The sequence below is a fragment of the Triticum aestivum genome, chromosome 4B (assembly GCF_018294505.1).
Source record: "Triticum aestivum cultivar Chinese Spring chromosome 4B, IWGSC CS RefSeq v2.1, whole genome shotgun sequence".
Classification (NCBI taxonomy): domain Eukaryota; kingdom Viridiplantae; phylum Streptophyta; class Magnoliopsida; order Poales; family Poaceae; genus Triticum; species Triticum aestivum.
The window spans coordinates 62,331,393-62,345,502 of NC_057804.1; the positions used below are offsets into that span (position 1 = coordinate 62,331,393).

The 14,110-nt window shown below is 50.2% G+C and overlaps 1 protein-coding gene and 1 pseudogene across 1 annotated transcript; one reads left to right on the forward strand and one right to left on the reverse strand.

Moving 5' to 3' along the window:
• Positions 1-4,151: 4,151 nt before the first annotated feature.
• Positions 4,152-8,542, forward strand: LOC123089963 (formate dehydrogenase, mitochondrial-like; annotated as a pseudogene).
• Positions 8,543-10,313: 1,771 nt separating this feature from the next.
• Positions 10,314-12,533, reverse strand: LOC123094427 (glycerol-3-phosphate acyltransferase RAM2-like). Its single transcript, XM_044516437.1, has 2 exons — positions 11,086-12,533; positions 10,314-10,978 (listed from the first exon to the last, which is right to left on the reverse strand). Exons 1-2 carry the CDS (start codon positions 12,202-12,204, stop codon positions 10,460-10,462), a joined length of 1,638 nt encoding a protein of 545 aa, XP_044372372.1. The 5' UTR covers positions 12,205-12,533; the 3' UTR covers positions 10,314-10,459.
• Between the last annotated feature and the right edge of the window lie 1,577 nt (positions 12,534-14,110).

Here is a 14,110-nt window from a genome sequence, read left to right on the forward strand (position 1 = left end):
TCAAAAGCAAGGGGAGAGTGGAACCTTCATATTTGGACATAAATTCCACCGTGCAAAAGAATGTATAAAATCATGAACATATGAATTGCACTTTTGGACATGAATTATCTAGCAAAGACCATCAAAATGAAGAACAATGTACGAACACACATCGAACATTCAAATTCTTCACCTTTACCATTAATACATTCTTCAATGATTGTTCGGATCCAGTCATGTACATAACATTTCTCCAATGAAAAAAAAGGAGAAAGCAAAAGCATTTCTGAGAGAGAGAGAGAAAATGATCGAAGGGTGGAGGTTAATTGGAGAAAGGATCGGACAATGTTAAAGGCAAGATCCTTCAGCCGCGGAGGAAGAGGCCTGCACCACTTCTCATGGAAGCGGTGGAAGAGGGGCCGGGGTGTCAAAGTGGGTGTGGGTCGCAATGGATGCAAAGCTCTTTCGTCAACCATTACTGGTCGAATTCGTTGCAGGTCGTACGTACATGCAAAGACATTTCATCAACCATAGATGGAGAATGGATGGACACGATAGTTGGTGACGTCCAGCTGGGTGTAGAACAATTGCTCTTGTATTGTACTCCCTCCATTCCCATATGTAAGTTCTTTTAGAGATTCTAACAAGTGACTACATACGAAGCAAAATGAGTGAATCTACACTTTAAAATATGTCTATATACATCAGTATGTTATAGTCCATTTGAAATGTTTAAAAAGACTTATAGTACTCCCTCCGTCCTAAAATTCTTGTCTTAGATTTGTCTAAATACGGATGAATCAAGTCACGTTTTAGTATTAGATACATCCGTATCTAGATAAAATCTAAGACAAGAATTTTGGGACGGAGGAAGTATTTAGGAATGGAGGGAGTACTAGTTAAAACAAAGGTGCATTAATCCAGCAGCCCGCATTAGAGTATTATCGGATCAATAGCATTGAGTTTGTCCCCTATTACAGTACATCTTTTAATAATTGATAGTAATTTGTTTTTAGGCTTCAAAAAGTTTAATAATTAGGAGCCCATGAACTTCTCTTTGTCGATGTTTGGCTTGGAGACGACGGAGCCGTCGTTGCCGGCGAGTGTCTTGTCCTTGTCCTTCTTGGTGAAGCTGGTGCACTCGTACGAGAGCGTGGAGGTGATGAGTATCTGGATGTAGTTGGCCACCTCGTGGCTGGTCTTGCCGCCCTTGCAGGTGAGGTCGTGGGGGCAGCTTGTTGAGGAAGGTGACAACGTAGCCGGGGCTGGGGTTCATGAAGAAGTAGAAGGGGTCGAGAACCTTCCAGCCGCGCGCGGTGGTGCCGTGGAACATGCTCATCTGGTTCTTCATGGCCACCGGCACGATCTCGTCGGTGAGCTCCGCGAAGAGCGCGGAGAAGCGCAGCAGGAAGGGCTCCCGGCACGTGGCACCAGATCCCCCTCCTTGAGCAGGCGCCGGACCATGGCCGCGTCCGCCGCCCGGTCGCGCGTCAGCTGCACCGTGCGGATCGGCGACAGCATCTCCGATAGCCGCGACACCTGCGCAGCATCCCGTTGGCTGTCAGCACGTGTGACCAATGGAGAGTACGCTCTGCGTCGTCGCTGCTGTAATGTACAGAGGTTGCGTATGTACCATGCAGCACGTTCCGAAAAGGAGACACTAGCTAGAGCCTCCGCCGCGACTGGCCTCCACGGCCATGATCAAGCATCATATATATCAGGACGAATGCAAGTCACATAACCAAACTAGGACATTTGGAAAAGGAGTTCTGTTAGATGCACCATTTGAGAGAAAGGAGCTGGTGGCACATGCTCCTAACCACTACCCCGCTTCAATGATCATGCATGCACGCATGACTCACACACACATTCCTCGAGGCGGCAAGAACCGTGCATGCCCTCCTAGCAGCGGCTAGCACCAGCAGTGGATTTGGTTCGCTGATCCTTCTTTTCGTATCATCAATCAATCATCAGATCAGGACGAACAAAAGCCGAAACAAACCACGGTACACCCGACAGACAGACAGGTGGAGCAGCATCCAAGCACCAACACGGCCGGGGAGCGCCCACAGGTCATGCACGCGTTCACGTTTCCGTCCACCTGCCCCTCGTGGCGACTGACGGCGTCGAGGCTTTATCTACCCGTCCCGTCCGGCTCTCCACTCTCATCTCCCTCACTCGCCATTTCCCGTGAAGTGAGTAGCACATTGCTTGCTTCTCCGCCGAGATATCTCCATGGCCGCGCATGTACGTGGATGCCGTCTGCTCCTCCCTTTTTCTCTCAAGCTTTTTCACTGCCTCGGTTTGCTTCCATTCCGGTTGCGGATTTCTCGTCCGATTCTACTATATTTCTGTACATATACGATTTGATTTGATGTTAATCTTGGCCGAAACCGAGTTAATGGAACAAAATGGCTTGTCAATGGAGACTTTAATCAAATTTACCGTGCTAGAGACAAAAACCAAGCTAATGTTGATCGTAGCCGTCTTGTGCGATTTTGGAACACTCTTGCAAATTGCAGACTAAAAGAGATTCATCTTGAGAACCGGAAGTTCACTTGGAGCAACGAGCGCTCTAATCCAACATTGTGTAAACTCGACGAATTCTTCTGCAACGATAACTGGGATATCGAGTTCGGCTCCCATATTCTACACGCTTTATCATCTTCGCTCTCTGACCACTGCCCGTTACTGCTGGCTAATGACGATGGCCCGCGGAAACCCAAAACCTTCCGCTTCGAGAACTACTGGACTAAGATGCCCGGATTCAAAAAGGTTGTCGCTGATGCTTGGGTTGAGGACTCCATTCATGTGGAGCCATACCAAAGTTTTTCCACAGGCTAAAGACTACAGCTGCTAGACTTCGCTCCTGGAGCAAGTCTCTTTTCTCAAACGCAAAGATCCAGCTTCACATGGCTCTCGAGGTGATCCTTCGTCTCGATTTGGCCCAGGAACATAGAGAACTCTCCCATGATGAATGCGATATTCGAAGAAGGTTAAAGAGGAAGATCATTAGGTGGGCTGTTTTGGAAAAATCAAGAAAGAGGCAAAATTCGAGAATAACTAATCTGAAAGAGGGTGATGCTAACACCCGTTACTTCCATTTGCGGGTCAACCATCGTAGGCGAAAAAAATTTATTCACCGCCTCAAGCACAACGGTGGCTGGGTCACGGAACACAAGCTTAAGGAGAACATTATCCACTGTCACTTCAAGAACATCACTAAAAAAGGCCCCGCGTGCAAAACAGATATCAACTGGGACATTCTTCCTATTCCAGATTGCGACCTTCATGAGTTGGATGAGGTCATCTCCGAGGAGGAGGTCAAAGCCGCAGTTTTTTCATTGCCAAGCGATAAGGCACCGGGTCCGGATGGCTTTACCGGGGCCTTCTTCAAATCTTGTTGAACCATAATTAAGGTTGATGTCATGCTGGCTATAAACCGGTTCTCAAATCTCCATGCCTCCCATTTGCACTGGCTGAACACTGCGGATGTCGCCCTTATTCCGAAAAAGGATGGTGCTGAAGACATCTCTGACTTTCGCCCCATTAGTCTGATTCATGCCATCGCGAAGATCATCGCCAAAGTCATGTCCAACCGTTTGGCTCCCCACATGAATGACCTTGTTTCCCAAGCTCAAAGCGCCTTCATCAAAAGAAGATGTATCCATGATAACTTTATGTACGTTCGCAACCTGGCTCGACGCTTTCACCGCAAAAATACCCCGGCTCTGCTCTTCATGCTTGATATCAAAAAGGCATTCGACTCGGTCAGATGGGACTTCCTCCTCGACTTGCTGAACCACCTGGGCTTCCTACCTCGCTTTCGAGGCTGGGTCTCGGCCCTCCTGTCTACTGCTTCGTCGAGGGTTCTTCTCAATGGTGTTCCTGGATGCCCAATATCACAAGGTTGTGGCTTCAGACAGGGGGACCCCCTCTCCCCCCTCCTCTTTGTGCTTGCAATTGACCCTCTGCATCATATCCTTCAAAAGGCCACTGAGCAAGGCAAGTTACACCCTCTTGATGGAAATGCGATGGTTATCCGTGCCTCCTTATACGCGGACGATGTTGCGGTCTTTCTTGCGCCAATTAAATCTGAGGTCAATTTTTTTGCGGAAACCCTTGCCTGTTTCGGTGAGGTCACTGTCCTGATCACAAACTGCTCTAAAAGCATGGTTGCCCCCATCAGATGTGATCACTTGGACCTTGATGATATTCTGCATTCCTTCTCGGCTAACCGATCTACCTTCCCGATGAAGTATCTTGGATTGCCTTTGTCGGTCGAGAGGTTGAATAGGATTCACTTCCAGCCCCTGGAGGACAAGATTGCGTCCAAGCTTTCTCCATGGTTGGGCATGCCAATGGCTTCTCCGGGAAGGGCTGTGCTGGTCAAGTCTGTCATCACGGCCATTGCCATTTATTATATGACAGCGTTAAACCTTCCAATTGAGGTTCTGGAAAAGATTGATTCTCTTCGGCGTGCTTTCCTTTGGGCTGGTTGTGACAAGGTCACCGGTGGCAAATGCAAGATCAACTGGGAATAGGTCTGCAAGTCCAAGGTCCATGGGGGGCTAGGTATCCTAAATATGAGGAAGTTTGCATCCGCGCTTCGTATCTGATGGCTTTGGGCAGAATGGTTGGATCCGGTGAAGCCGTGGGTTCGCTTGGGTAACCCCTGCGATGAGAATGATAAAAACATTTTTGCTGCTTCCACCAAGGTGTTGCTTGGCAACGGTATTCGTGCTTCCTTCTGGGAGTCTGCTTGGCTAGATGGCATGAGACCCAAAGACATTGCCCCGAAGATTTTTGACCTATCAAAAAGAAGGGGATGTTCGGTTCAGAAGGCTTTGGATAATAACTTCTGGGTCTCTCAAGTCAAAACAGACGGGATCACCTCCGCTACACACCTGACCGAGTTCGTCAACCTTTGGGAGAAATTATCTGTAGTGCAACTCAACTCCGACGTGGCTGATTCTATCTCTTGGAAGCTTTCTAATGATGGTTCTTACTCCGCGTCCTCGGTCTACAAGGTCCAGTTCCTGGGCTTAGTTGACTCCAACATGCAACAGTTGGTATGGAAGTTCTGGGCTCCCCCCAAATGCAAATTCTTTGCTTGGCTTGTGATCAATAATAGGATATGGACGGCCGACAGGCTCCAACGCCGTGGATGGCCTAACTGTGATCGCTGCCCCCTCTGCAAGCAAGTTCAGGAAACCGCGGCTCACCTCCTTTTCCAATGCCGCTACACGGTTCGAGTTTGGGAAATGATCAAATCTTAGCTTGGCTTGGTTGATGTGAACCCTACAGCTTGGGTGACGGTCCATTCGGTGAAAGCCTGGTGGAACCTCATTGACTCCAACGCATCGCAGTCTCGATTGGCGATGATGTCTCTTATTATGTTGAGCTCATGGGAAATTTGGAACGAGAGGAATGCACGCGTCTTCCGTAACACCGCGGTGCCGGTTGGGGTTCTTGTTACAAGAATCAAAGATGTTTCAAAGTGTTGATGCCTTGCAGGGGCCAAATATTTGAGTACTGTAGTGCCACGAGAGTGATGTCTTTGTAATTCGGCCTTTGGCCAAAAACTCTAAACCTTCTTCTTAATCAATGAAAGTGGCAAATCTTTTGCCCAGTCTCAAAAAAAAAAAAATCTTGACCGAAGCCTTGAGACGAGTAGGGCAGTAGAAGATATATATAGTGGAACTGACAAGAAGATCGTGTTTGTATTTCGGTCTTCTGTTTTGCAGACCTCTGCAGGCGGCAAGAAGATCGTCGGGGTGTTCTACCAGGCCAGCGAGTACGCCGACAAGAACCCCAACTTCGTCGGCTGCGTCGAGGGTGCCCTCGGCATACGCAGCTGGCTGGAATCCAATGGACATCACTACATCGTCACAGACGACAAGGAGGGATTGGACAGCGGTCAGTATCCAAGATCGTCCCAATTCCTCTCCTGTTTTTTTTAATTTCCTGTAATTTATTACACCCTCTCTTCCTAATTGTAGGAACAGAGGTGGTATTTGTTAACAACGGAAATAATTTGCTACCCATGGTGGTAGCTACGTACAACCCTAATTTTTATCTCTAATTATTTTGCTAAATTATTTTGGACTATGGAAATTAACTCTATAACAAGAATATCGTGAGTTTGGATCAGCCTGGCAAGCAAACATGTAATTATGCCAAAAAGGCAAGCAAAAAGACTAACAAAAGTGAGAAAAGGCTTTTTCTACACAACGAAAAGGCACTTGTGTAAAAAAGGTAATAAAAAAGACAAAGAGAAGTGATAAAAGGTCATTTCCATACAACAAAAATGCACTTGTGCCAATCCCATAAGAAACCGACACCTCATATATATATATTAAAAAAGGCACTTATGCCAAAGGGTGTGCAGCCGCCACCATGTGTGCGTAGCTATCACCATGCATAGGAAATCGCCTCTCGTTAACAATACTGTAAAGCAACTCCTGTGCTTCTCTATGTGAACAATTTATTAATCCCCCGGTCCAAAATAAGTGTCGTGATTTTAGCTTAAATTTAAACTAAAACCAGAACACTTATTTTGCATCGAAGGGAGTAATACATTGCACTATATATCAGACACAAATACCAAAATGCTAAACATAGTCTATAATGCTATGGTATATCCGATTGCTCTGGGTTTTTTTTTGCTGATGACGGCAAAAATAATTTTTGTTTGTTCCATGTGAAATGGTTAGATTTGCTCCTTATTTGCCTCAACAGCGTGTCTTATTTTTTATTTTTTGAATAAGCAGTCATGAGTGTTCTGAACCCTGAGTTAGTAAGATGAAATCAATATGATACTTATCTTCTTAGATGGTCTTATATCTCTGATTATTGTATCCGACTCTTGATGCCTGAATAAATGATTGATGTTCTTGTACCCAGAGCTGGAGAAACACATTGAAGACATGCATGTTCTGATAACCACCCCATTCCACCCAGCCTATGTTACTGCAGAGCGGATCAAGAAGGCAAAGAACCTCGAGTTGGTTCTCACAGCTGGGATTGGCTCAGACCATATTGATTTGCTCGCTGCTGCTGCTGCTCGTTTGACTGGCAGAGGTCACGGGAAGTAACACCGTGTCTGTGGCAGAAGATCAGCTGATGCGCATCTTGATTCTGCTCAGGAACTTCTTCCTGGCTATCAACAGGTTGTCCAAGGTGAATGGAATGTTGCAGGCATTGCCCACAGAGCTTATGATCTTGAGGGAAAGACCGTCGGAACTGTCGGGGCTGGTCGTATTGGCAGGCTCTTACTTCAACGCCTTAAGCCCTTCAACTGCAACCTGCTCTATCATGACAGAATTCAAATTAACCCGGAGCTTGAGAAAGAAATTGGGGCGATATTTGAAGAGGACCTGGATGTGATGCTTCCAAAGTGTGATGTCATTGTGATCAACACACCTCTTACTGAGAAGACTAGGTTTCCATTCATCACACTCGTTCTTTCACATTATTTTTTACCACTTCCGTTCCATAACTGTTGTTGTGGTTTGAGCTAAAACCACAACAATAATTATGGAGCAGATGGAGTAATATAAATTTCTCTAAATTTTGTTTGGTCCTTTCTTCAGAGGCATGTTCAATAAAGAAAAGATTGCGAAGATGAAGAAAGGTGTAATCATCGTGAATAACGCTCGGGGAGCAATCATGGATACCCAGGCAGTTGCTGATGCTTGCTCCAGTGGTTACATTGCTGGTACCATTCTTTCACATAATTAGTCTATCTTAAGCACCAATATTCTGTAGGATGTGTATCTAATTGTTCCTGTTGAGGTCTATGAAGCACATAATTTAATTTCAGTCTGTCAGGCTTTGTATTTATCTTGGGTAATATGGTAAAATTTGGAAATCAATATAACATAATGCAGTAACATAAGTAATTAACTATGCGAGTTCATAGTTAACTATTTCTTAGAGTTGACAAAAACAAAGTGTGATACATGCCTCTGTAAATTCTGTTCAATTATGTTTCTTGCCATGACACTTGTTTATTTGATAGTTTTTATTATTGTGTACTATTGAATTGTGTCAAATATTAGGAGAATGATGCAGTAGCTTATATTTCTATCTTGGGGATTATTTCCTTTTACTCAAAGTACTTTATTCCTGATTTTCAGGATATGGAGGTGATGTCTGGTTCCCCCAACCCGCACCCAAGGATCACCCATGGCGCTACATGCCTAATCACGCAATGACCCCTCACACCTCTGGGACTACAATTGATGCACAGGTCAGCTTCTGCTGTTTACATCTCAGCATAGTCCTTAGGGTGTATCATCATTAACTGCACTTGGTGTTCTGATACCCAACCGTATGCCTTAAAAAACTATGGACAAATTTTGATCACCGCACATCAATGTTATGGTAACTTTCTGATGTGGATGGCAATTGTTGCAGCTGAGGTACGCGTCTGGTGTGAAGGACATGTTGGATAGGTACTTCAAGGGCGAGGACTTCCCCACAGAGAACTACATCGTCAAGGAAGGCGAGCTCGCCGGCCAGTACAAGTAGTAACCCAACCCTCGGTGTTGCATGATAACATATCTGAAGCGAGGTGCAAGAGAAGAAACCATTGTGTTGTTGTATGAGTGTTTAAATAATGGATGTCTGGATTGCAACCATGGCAATGAATAAAAAAGCACCATAGGATGGCAACACATCATTATATAATAATGACATAAAGCATCATATTTAAATAGAAATTATAGCGGATGGAAAGTTGGTGATGACAGCGGCGAAGTTATTGTGGGAGGAGGGTTTCCCCTCTGGTCTTTCGCCGCCGTCGCTTCCGGAGGGCAGGAGCCCCTCTACGATTGGATCTCTCTCTGTTTTTTTTTTCTGTTTTGCGACCCTGTTTCTGGCCGAAAACCTTTTGTTATATTCCTACAGCTCCGTAAGTCCGATTGGACTGAAATTTTGAGGGGATTTTTATCCAGATATTAGCTTCCTTGTGACAGAAGGACACCCCCAACCGACCTTCGAGGTGGCCATAAGCTTGCTTGGTGCGCCCCAGGGTAGGGGCGCTGAGCTTGTGGGAACCTTGAGCATTATCTTGCGTTGATTCTTTTTTCTCAAAAATCACATATATTCAAAAAAAACTTCGTAAAATTTTATCGCGTTTGGACTTCATTTGATATGGATTTTCTGCAAAACAAACAAATATGCAACAAAGAGGAACTCGCATTGGGCACTAGATCAATACATTAGTTCAAGAAAATCATCTAATTTGTTCCCAAAAGTATGTGAAAGTTGTAGAATATTGGCATGAGACAATAAAAAAATTATAGATACGACGGAGACGAATCATCGCCACCGTCGGCGCAGACTGCTGCTGCTACAGCGGCTGGTCGTCCTCGTCGTTGGAGGAGATGACGATCTCCGCCTTCTTCGAGGAGCCGCCCGGCGATGAGGACGACGGCCCCGGAGTTCGAGGGCGGCGTCGCCACAATCCGATGGAGCCCATCCTGGAACTGTCGCCTGCCGTCGCAGGGGCCCACGACTTTCCCGTCGTCAGTGTTGTGGACGGAGATGGGAGGGGAGAGAGGAGGAGGAGGGGGGAAAATGTTTAGATTGCGAAGTGGACGGCGTCGGAGCGCTGCTTAAATAGTCGCGGCTAGGCCATGCGAAGGGCCGGTCAGCCGCTTTAATGTGGCGCAGCGGCTGGAGTTGGTTCCTCGGGAAGCTGCGTCTGCATTGAAGCGGCGGCTCCTGAGAGGCCGGGTCCGTCTGCGACGCCGTCCCATCCGGTCAAATCGCAAGTGTCAATGCCGGACGATGCATGCTTTGGGCCGGCATGAATATCACGCGGTAAGCGGGGCGTGCATCAGAAGGAAAGCTTGGGAGAGCCAGGACGGTCAGAGACGGGCTTGGCAGCGGTCTAGACGTCCGCAAAGCCCTCTAGCTTTGTCTCTAGTTTACTTGAGAAAGTACGTCCGGACCATCATGCGGACCGATACAGACCCATGTTGAATGGCTATATCATGGTACTGACAGCGCGGTTCGAACGTATGCGGATGATTTGAAGGTCGTCGTTGGAAATGCCCGAGATTTTTCAGCAGCGGAGGAAGGGTTGCACCAATTCTCATTGAAGCGGTGGACGAGGGGTCGGGGTGTGAAAGCGCGGGAAGGTGGGAGAGCTATGGCACTAGAGAATCGTACAGTGGTAGATGTGCGTGTGGGCTGCGATGGATGCAGAGCTATTTCATCAACCATCGTAGGTCGAATTCATTGCAAAGCTATTTCATCAACCATTGGGTGCAGAATGGATGGAAACGATAGTTGATGACGTCCGCCTGAGTGTAGAACGACTGTTTTGATCCAGAAGCCCGCATTAGAATATTATATCAGATCAATAGCGCAACGGCATTGAGTTTGTCCCCTTTTACATCCTTCCTTGATGGTGCTGGTGCAGTAAAGTTTTTTCTGTTTTTAGGCTTCAGAAAAAAAGGTTTAATAATTAGGAGCCCATGAACTTCTTCTTGTCGATGTTTGGCTTGGAGACGACGGAGCCGTCGTTGCCGGCGAGCGCCTTGTACTTGTCCTTCCTGGTGAAGCTGGTGCACTCATAGGACAAGGTGGAGGCGATGAGCCTCTGGATGTAGTTGGCCACCTCGTGGCTGGTCTTGCCGCCCTTGCAGGTGAGGTCGTGGGGCAGTTTGTTGAGGAAGGTGACGACGTAGCCGGGGCTCGGGTTCATGAAGAAGTAGAAGGGGTCGAGCCCCTTCCACCCTCGCGCCGTGGTGCCGTGGAACATGCTCATCTGGTTCTCCATGGCCACCGGCACGATCTCGTCGGTGAGCTCGGCGAAGAGCGCGGAGAAGCGCAGCAGGAAGGGCTCCCGGCAGGTGGTGCCCTCGGGGCAGATCACCAGGTCCCCCTCCTTGAGCAGGCGCCGGATCATTGCCGCGTCCGCCGCCCGGTCGCGCGTCAGCCGCACCGTGCGGATCGGCGACAGCATCTCCGACAGCCGCGATACCTGCGCAACATACCGTTGCCCATCAGCACGTGTGACCAATGGAGTACTCTGTGTCGTAGCTGCTGTGCTGTACAGAGGTTGAATATGTACGGCTACGGCGTACGTACCGAGTAGGTGACGGCGGTGATCGGCCGGCCGAGGGCGGTGGAGAGGAAGATGGGGTCCAGGAGGGTGCGGTGGGAGCAGATGAAGAGCACGCCGGTCTGGCCGGTCTCGAGGCTGGCCGGCGGGGGCGGGTTGCCCTTGACGGTGACGCGCACGCCGAGCGCGGTGAAGGCGTGGTACACCATGCGCATCGGCAGGAGCGAGCCGGCGGCGATGCGGAGGCAGGAGAGCACGAAGCCGATGGGGATCCAGAGCAAGGTGAGCAGCGCGAGCGCCGGCGACGGCTTCTGCACGATCCGGCCGTCGTGGAAGATGACCGGCTTGGGCAGGTCCTCCCTTGGCACGGGCTTGAGCTTGGGCGTCGGGGGCACCACGTACCCCTCCTTGCAGAGCCGCATGAAGGGGTAGTCCGTCTTCCTGTCGCCGAGGCCGACCTCCGGCGCGGCGTCGCCGAACGCCTGGCGGAGCGCGGCGGCCTTGTTGTCGCCGACGAGCACGCCGGGGGAGCGGACGAGGCCGGTGGCCCTGCCGCGCCAGACGACGAGCTCCGTGCCGAGCACGACGTGGGCGCCGATGTAGTCCTTGAGGAAGGCCTCCACCATGATCCTGGGGTTGGCGGTGAGCACGCAGCGGCGGCCGCAGGCGGAGAAGACGCGCCACGACTCCGGGTGGAGGTCGGAGCAGTAGAACTTGGGCAGCACGGCGCGCGCCACGGCCTCGACGTCGTCCACCTTGGCGCCGGCCATGGAGGCGAAGATGAGCACCTGGATCCCCGCGGACTCGGACACGACGTAGTAGAGCAGGCCCGCGAGCGGCGCGAGCACGAGCAGCAGCAGGAGGCGGAGCACGCCGCCGGTCTCGAACGCCATGTGCGCGAAGTAGGGGAAGGAGCTCCGGCCGCACAGCAGCGTGCCGTCCAGATCGGCCACCACCGTGTCCCCGCTCCGGCCCGCCGACGCGCACTTGTCCACCGTCGGGAACGGCGACGCCGTCATCGTCGTCGTGGTCGTGCCCGCCATCGGTCCCAACCAACCTGGTCTCTCCCGGCACACAAGCTGCAATGCAGAGTACGCTCGCACAAACAAGGCTACAATGTGTGCTTCCTGTGTCGAACTCTGCATGAGAGTCCCGCACTTTTCCGTGGCCGGTTATATACAGGAACCGGGGCGAGCGCGAACACAACAGACCAAAAACGAATTGTTTACAACGCGTGCGTGCGGGCGTATAGAAGAAATCGCGGAGAGAAGATTACAAGGAGAGGCGCAAGTACATCCGGTACGTCGTCGTTAGGTGTTGTCAACTTGGCAACGCTCCAAGAACCGGGCTCTTCGGATGCGCCGTTGCGGCCTTGTTTTACACGCTCCCAGGGCTTTGGCGCTGCCGCCAGTAAAGCGAAGCGGGCGAAAACAATTCGGGGCAGTGAGTTCTCCTTCTTGTTCTCTTTCTTTTGATTGGGATGGAGTTCTTGTTCGCCCGGACGAAGGCGACAGGTAGTTTATTTGACGATGGCGGTGCGCGGTACGAAAGCGCCATTTAGAGCCCGGGCCACAGGTTGGTACGCGGCTGGCTCGCTTGCGAGGTTGGGCCTCCTGGTCGATCCTACCACCTCGGTCGATATTCGAGGCGTATTATTGTGGAGGGAAGGAAAAACAGCGTGTGTGCGCCCCCACATCGGTGCCTCTTGGGCACGGGAGGCGGGCATTGATGGGCACATAATTGTTCCATTTTTAGGGGGTGGGCACAGGATTGAGGCGGTGTGGCGTAACCTCCCGTGCATGGTCTTGTCGCGTTGACGCGCGCCCAATGGAGCCAGGCTCCTGCAGCGCTTCAGAACGGAACATGGCTTGGCACACGCGGCGCAGCTCTTGAGCTTGGCTTGCCACACGCGGCGCTGCTCTTCTTTGCGCCAGTGTCATACCAGAAATACTTTGTTCTCCGAAAGGGAACCGAGAAATACGTTTGCCCAACAGTCATCTACAGTTGACTGATTGGTGCAAGCAATTTTCGTGAGCGGTAATTAACGTAGTAGTAAATGCTAGCTTTTCCGATCGGCACGCGGTGCGGCTTGCAGGCGTAGGTGTACGGGAAGGGAGCTGGTTTGGGGTATAAGATGCTCTATCCATCCTATCCATGGACAGTGTGCGCAGACCACTGCACTGCACAGACATGAGTGGGAACCGCGTTCAGCTAACCCCTCCCAGGTCCTCGTCAACGGTCAGGTTACGGACGTACTAATTTCATCGTTTGCTTGAAACAAAGTATGCGCCGAAATCATGATGGCAATGCTCGTTTCAGGCAGGTCGATCGATGTACCTTTGTTTTCATGCACTCGTGGCGTAGCTACGTACGAGTACTACGTTTCTATGATACGTAAGGCCATGAAAAGGTCCCAAGCCATGCTTAATACTCTACTTCGGAGATCGATTAGTGGTATGGTAGTGGAGGCTAGCATCGCGATTGACCTCGGTGTGACGACCAATCAAGAGTGATTCGACCTTCTCCCATCGGCATGCGGCGCAGCTTTCAAATGTACGGGAAGGAACGCACTGCTCCCCCGTGTCCGTCGAAACATGTACGGGGAGGATACTGAGATGCTCCACAGCATGTGCAGACGCGTTCAGCTTAGGTCATCTCCACCGCACGACCTCAAAACGCCCGGGTCTGTCCGTTTGAGATTAAACGGACAAATAAGATGACCCAACACGCAACCCCATCCGTAAAAAGCATCCGTTTCTGGTCCGCCTCGTCCCATCCTGGGCGCAAGTTTGAGCTGGGTTTGCGTCCAAAGCGGACACAATCGGACACTTTCTGGGTCGTCCTCGTCCGGCTGTGTCCCTTTTGCATGTGACCCTAGCCCGCCTGTCATCCTCTCTCCTCTTCTCTCCCACGTGATCCACCATGCCCACCTATCATCCTCTCTCTTCACCTTTTCCTCACTCTTCTGCTCCTCCCCATGCCGGTGCACACCACTGTGTGACAGCCGTGGGTGAGCGCGGGCGCGGGAGAGCGGCGTGCGGCGCGGCTGCG

What these genes read in the sequence shown, in the direction of transcription:
- LOC123094427 (XM_044516437.1), bottom strand. Translation starts at nt 12,204, where the DNA reads ATGCAGAGTTCGACACAGGAAGCACACATTGTAGCCTTGTTTGTGCGA. An exon ending in TCACCGCCGTCACCTACTCG is followed by an intron (nt 10,979 to 11,085) that starts GTACGTACGCCG and finishes TATGTTGCGCAG; the next exon opens with GTATCGCGGCTGTCGGAGAT.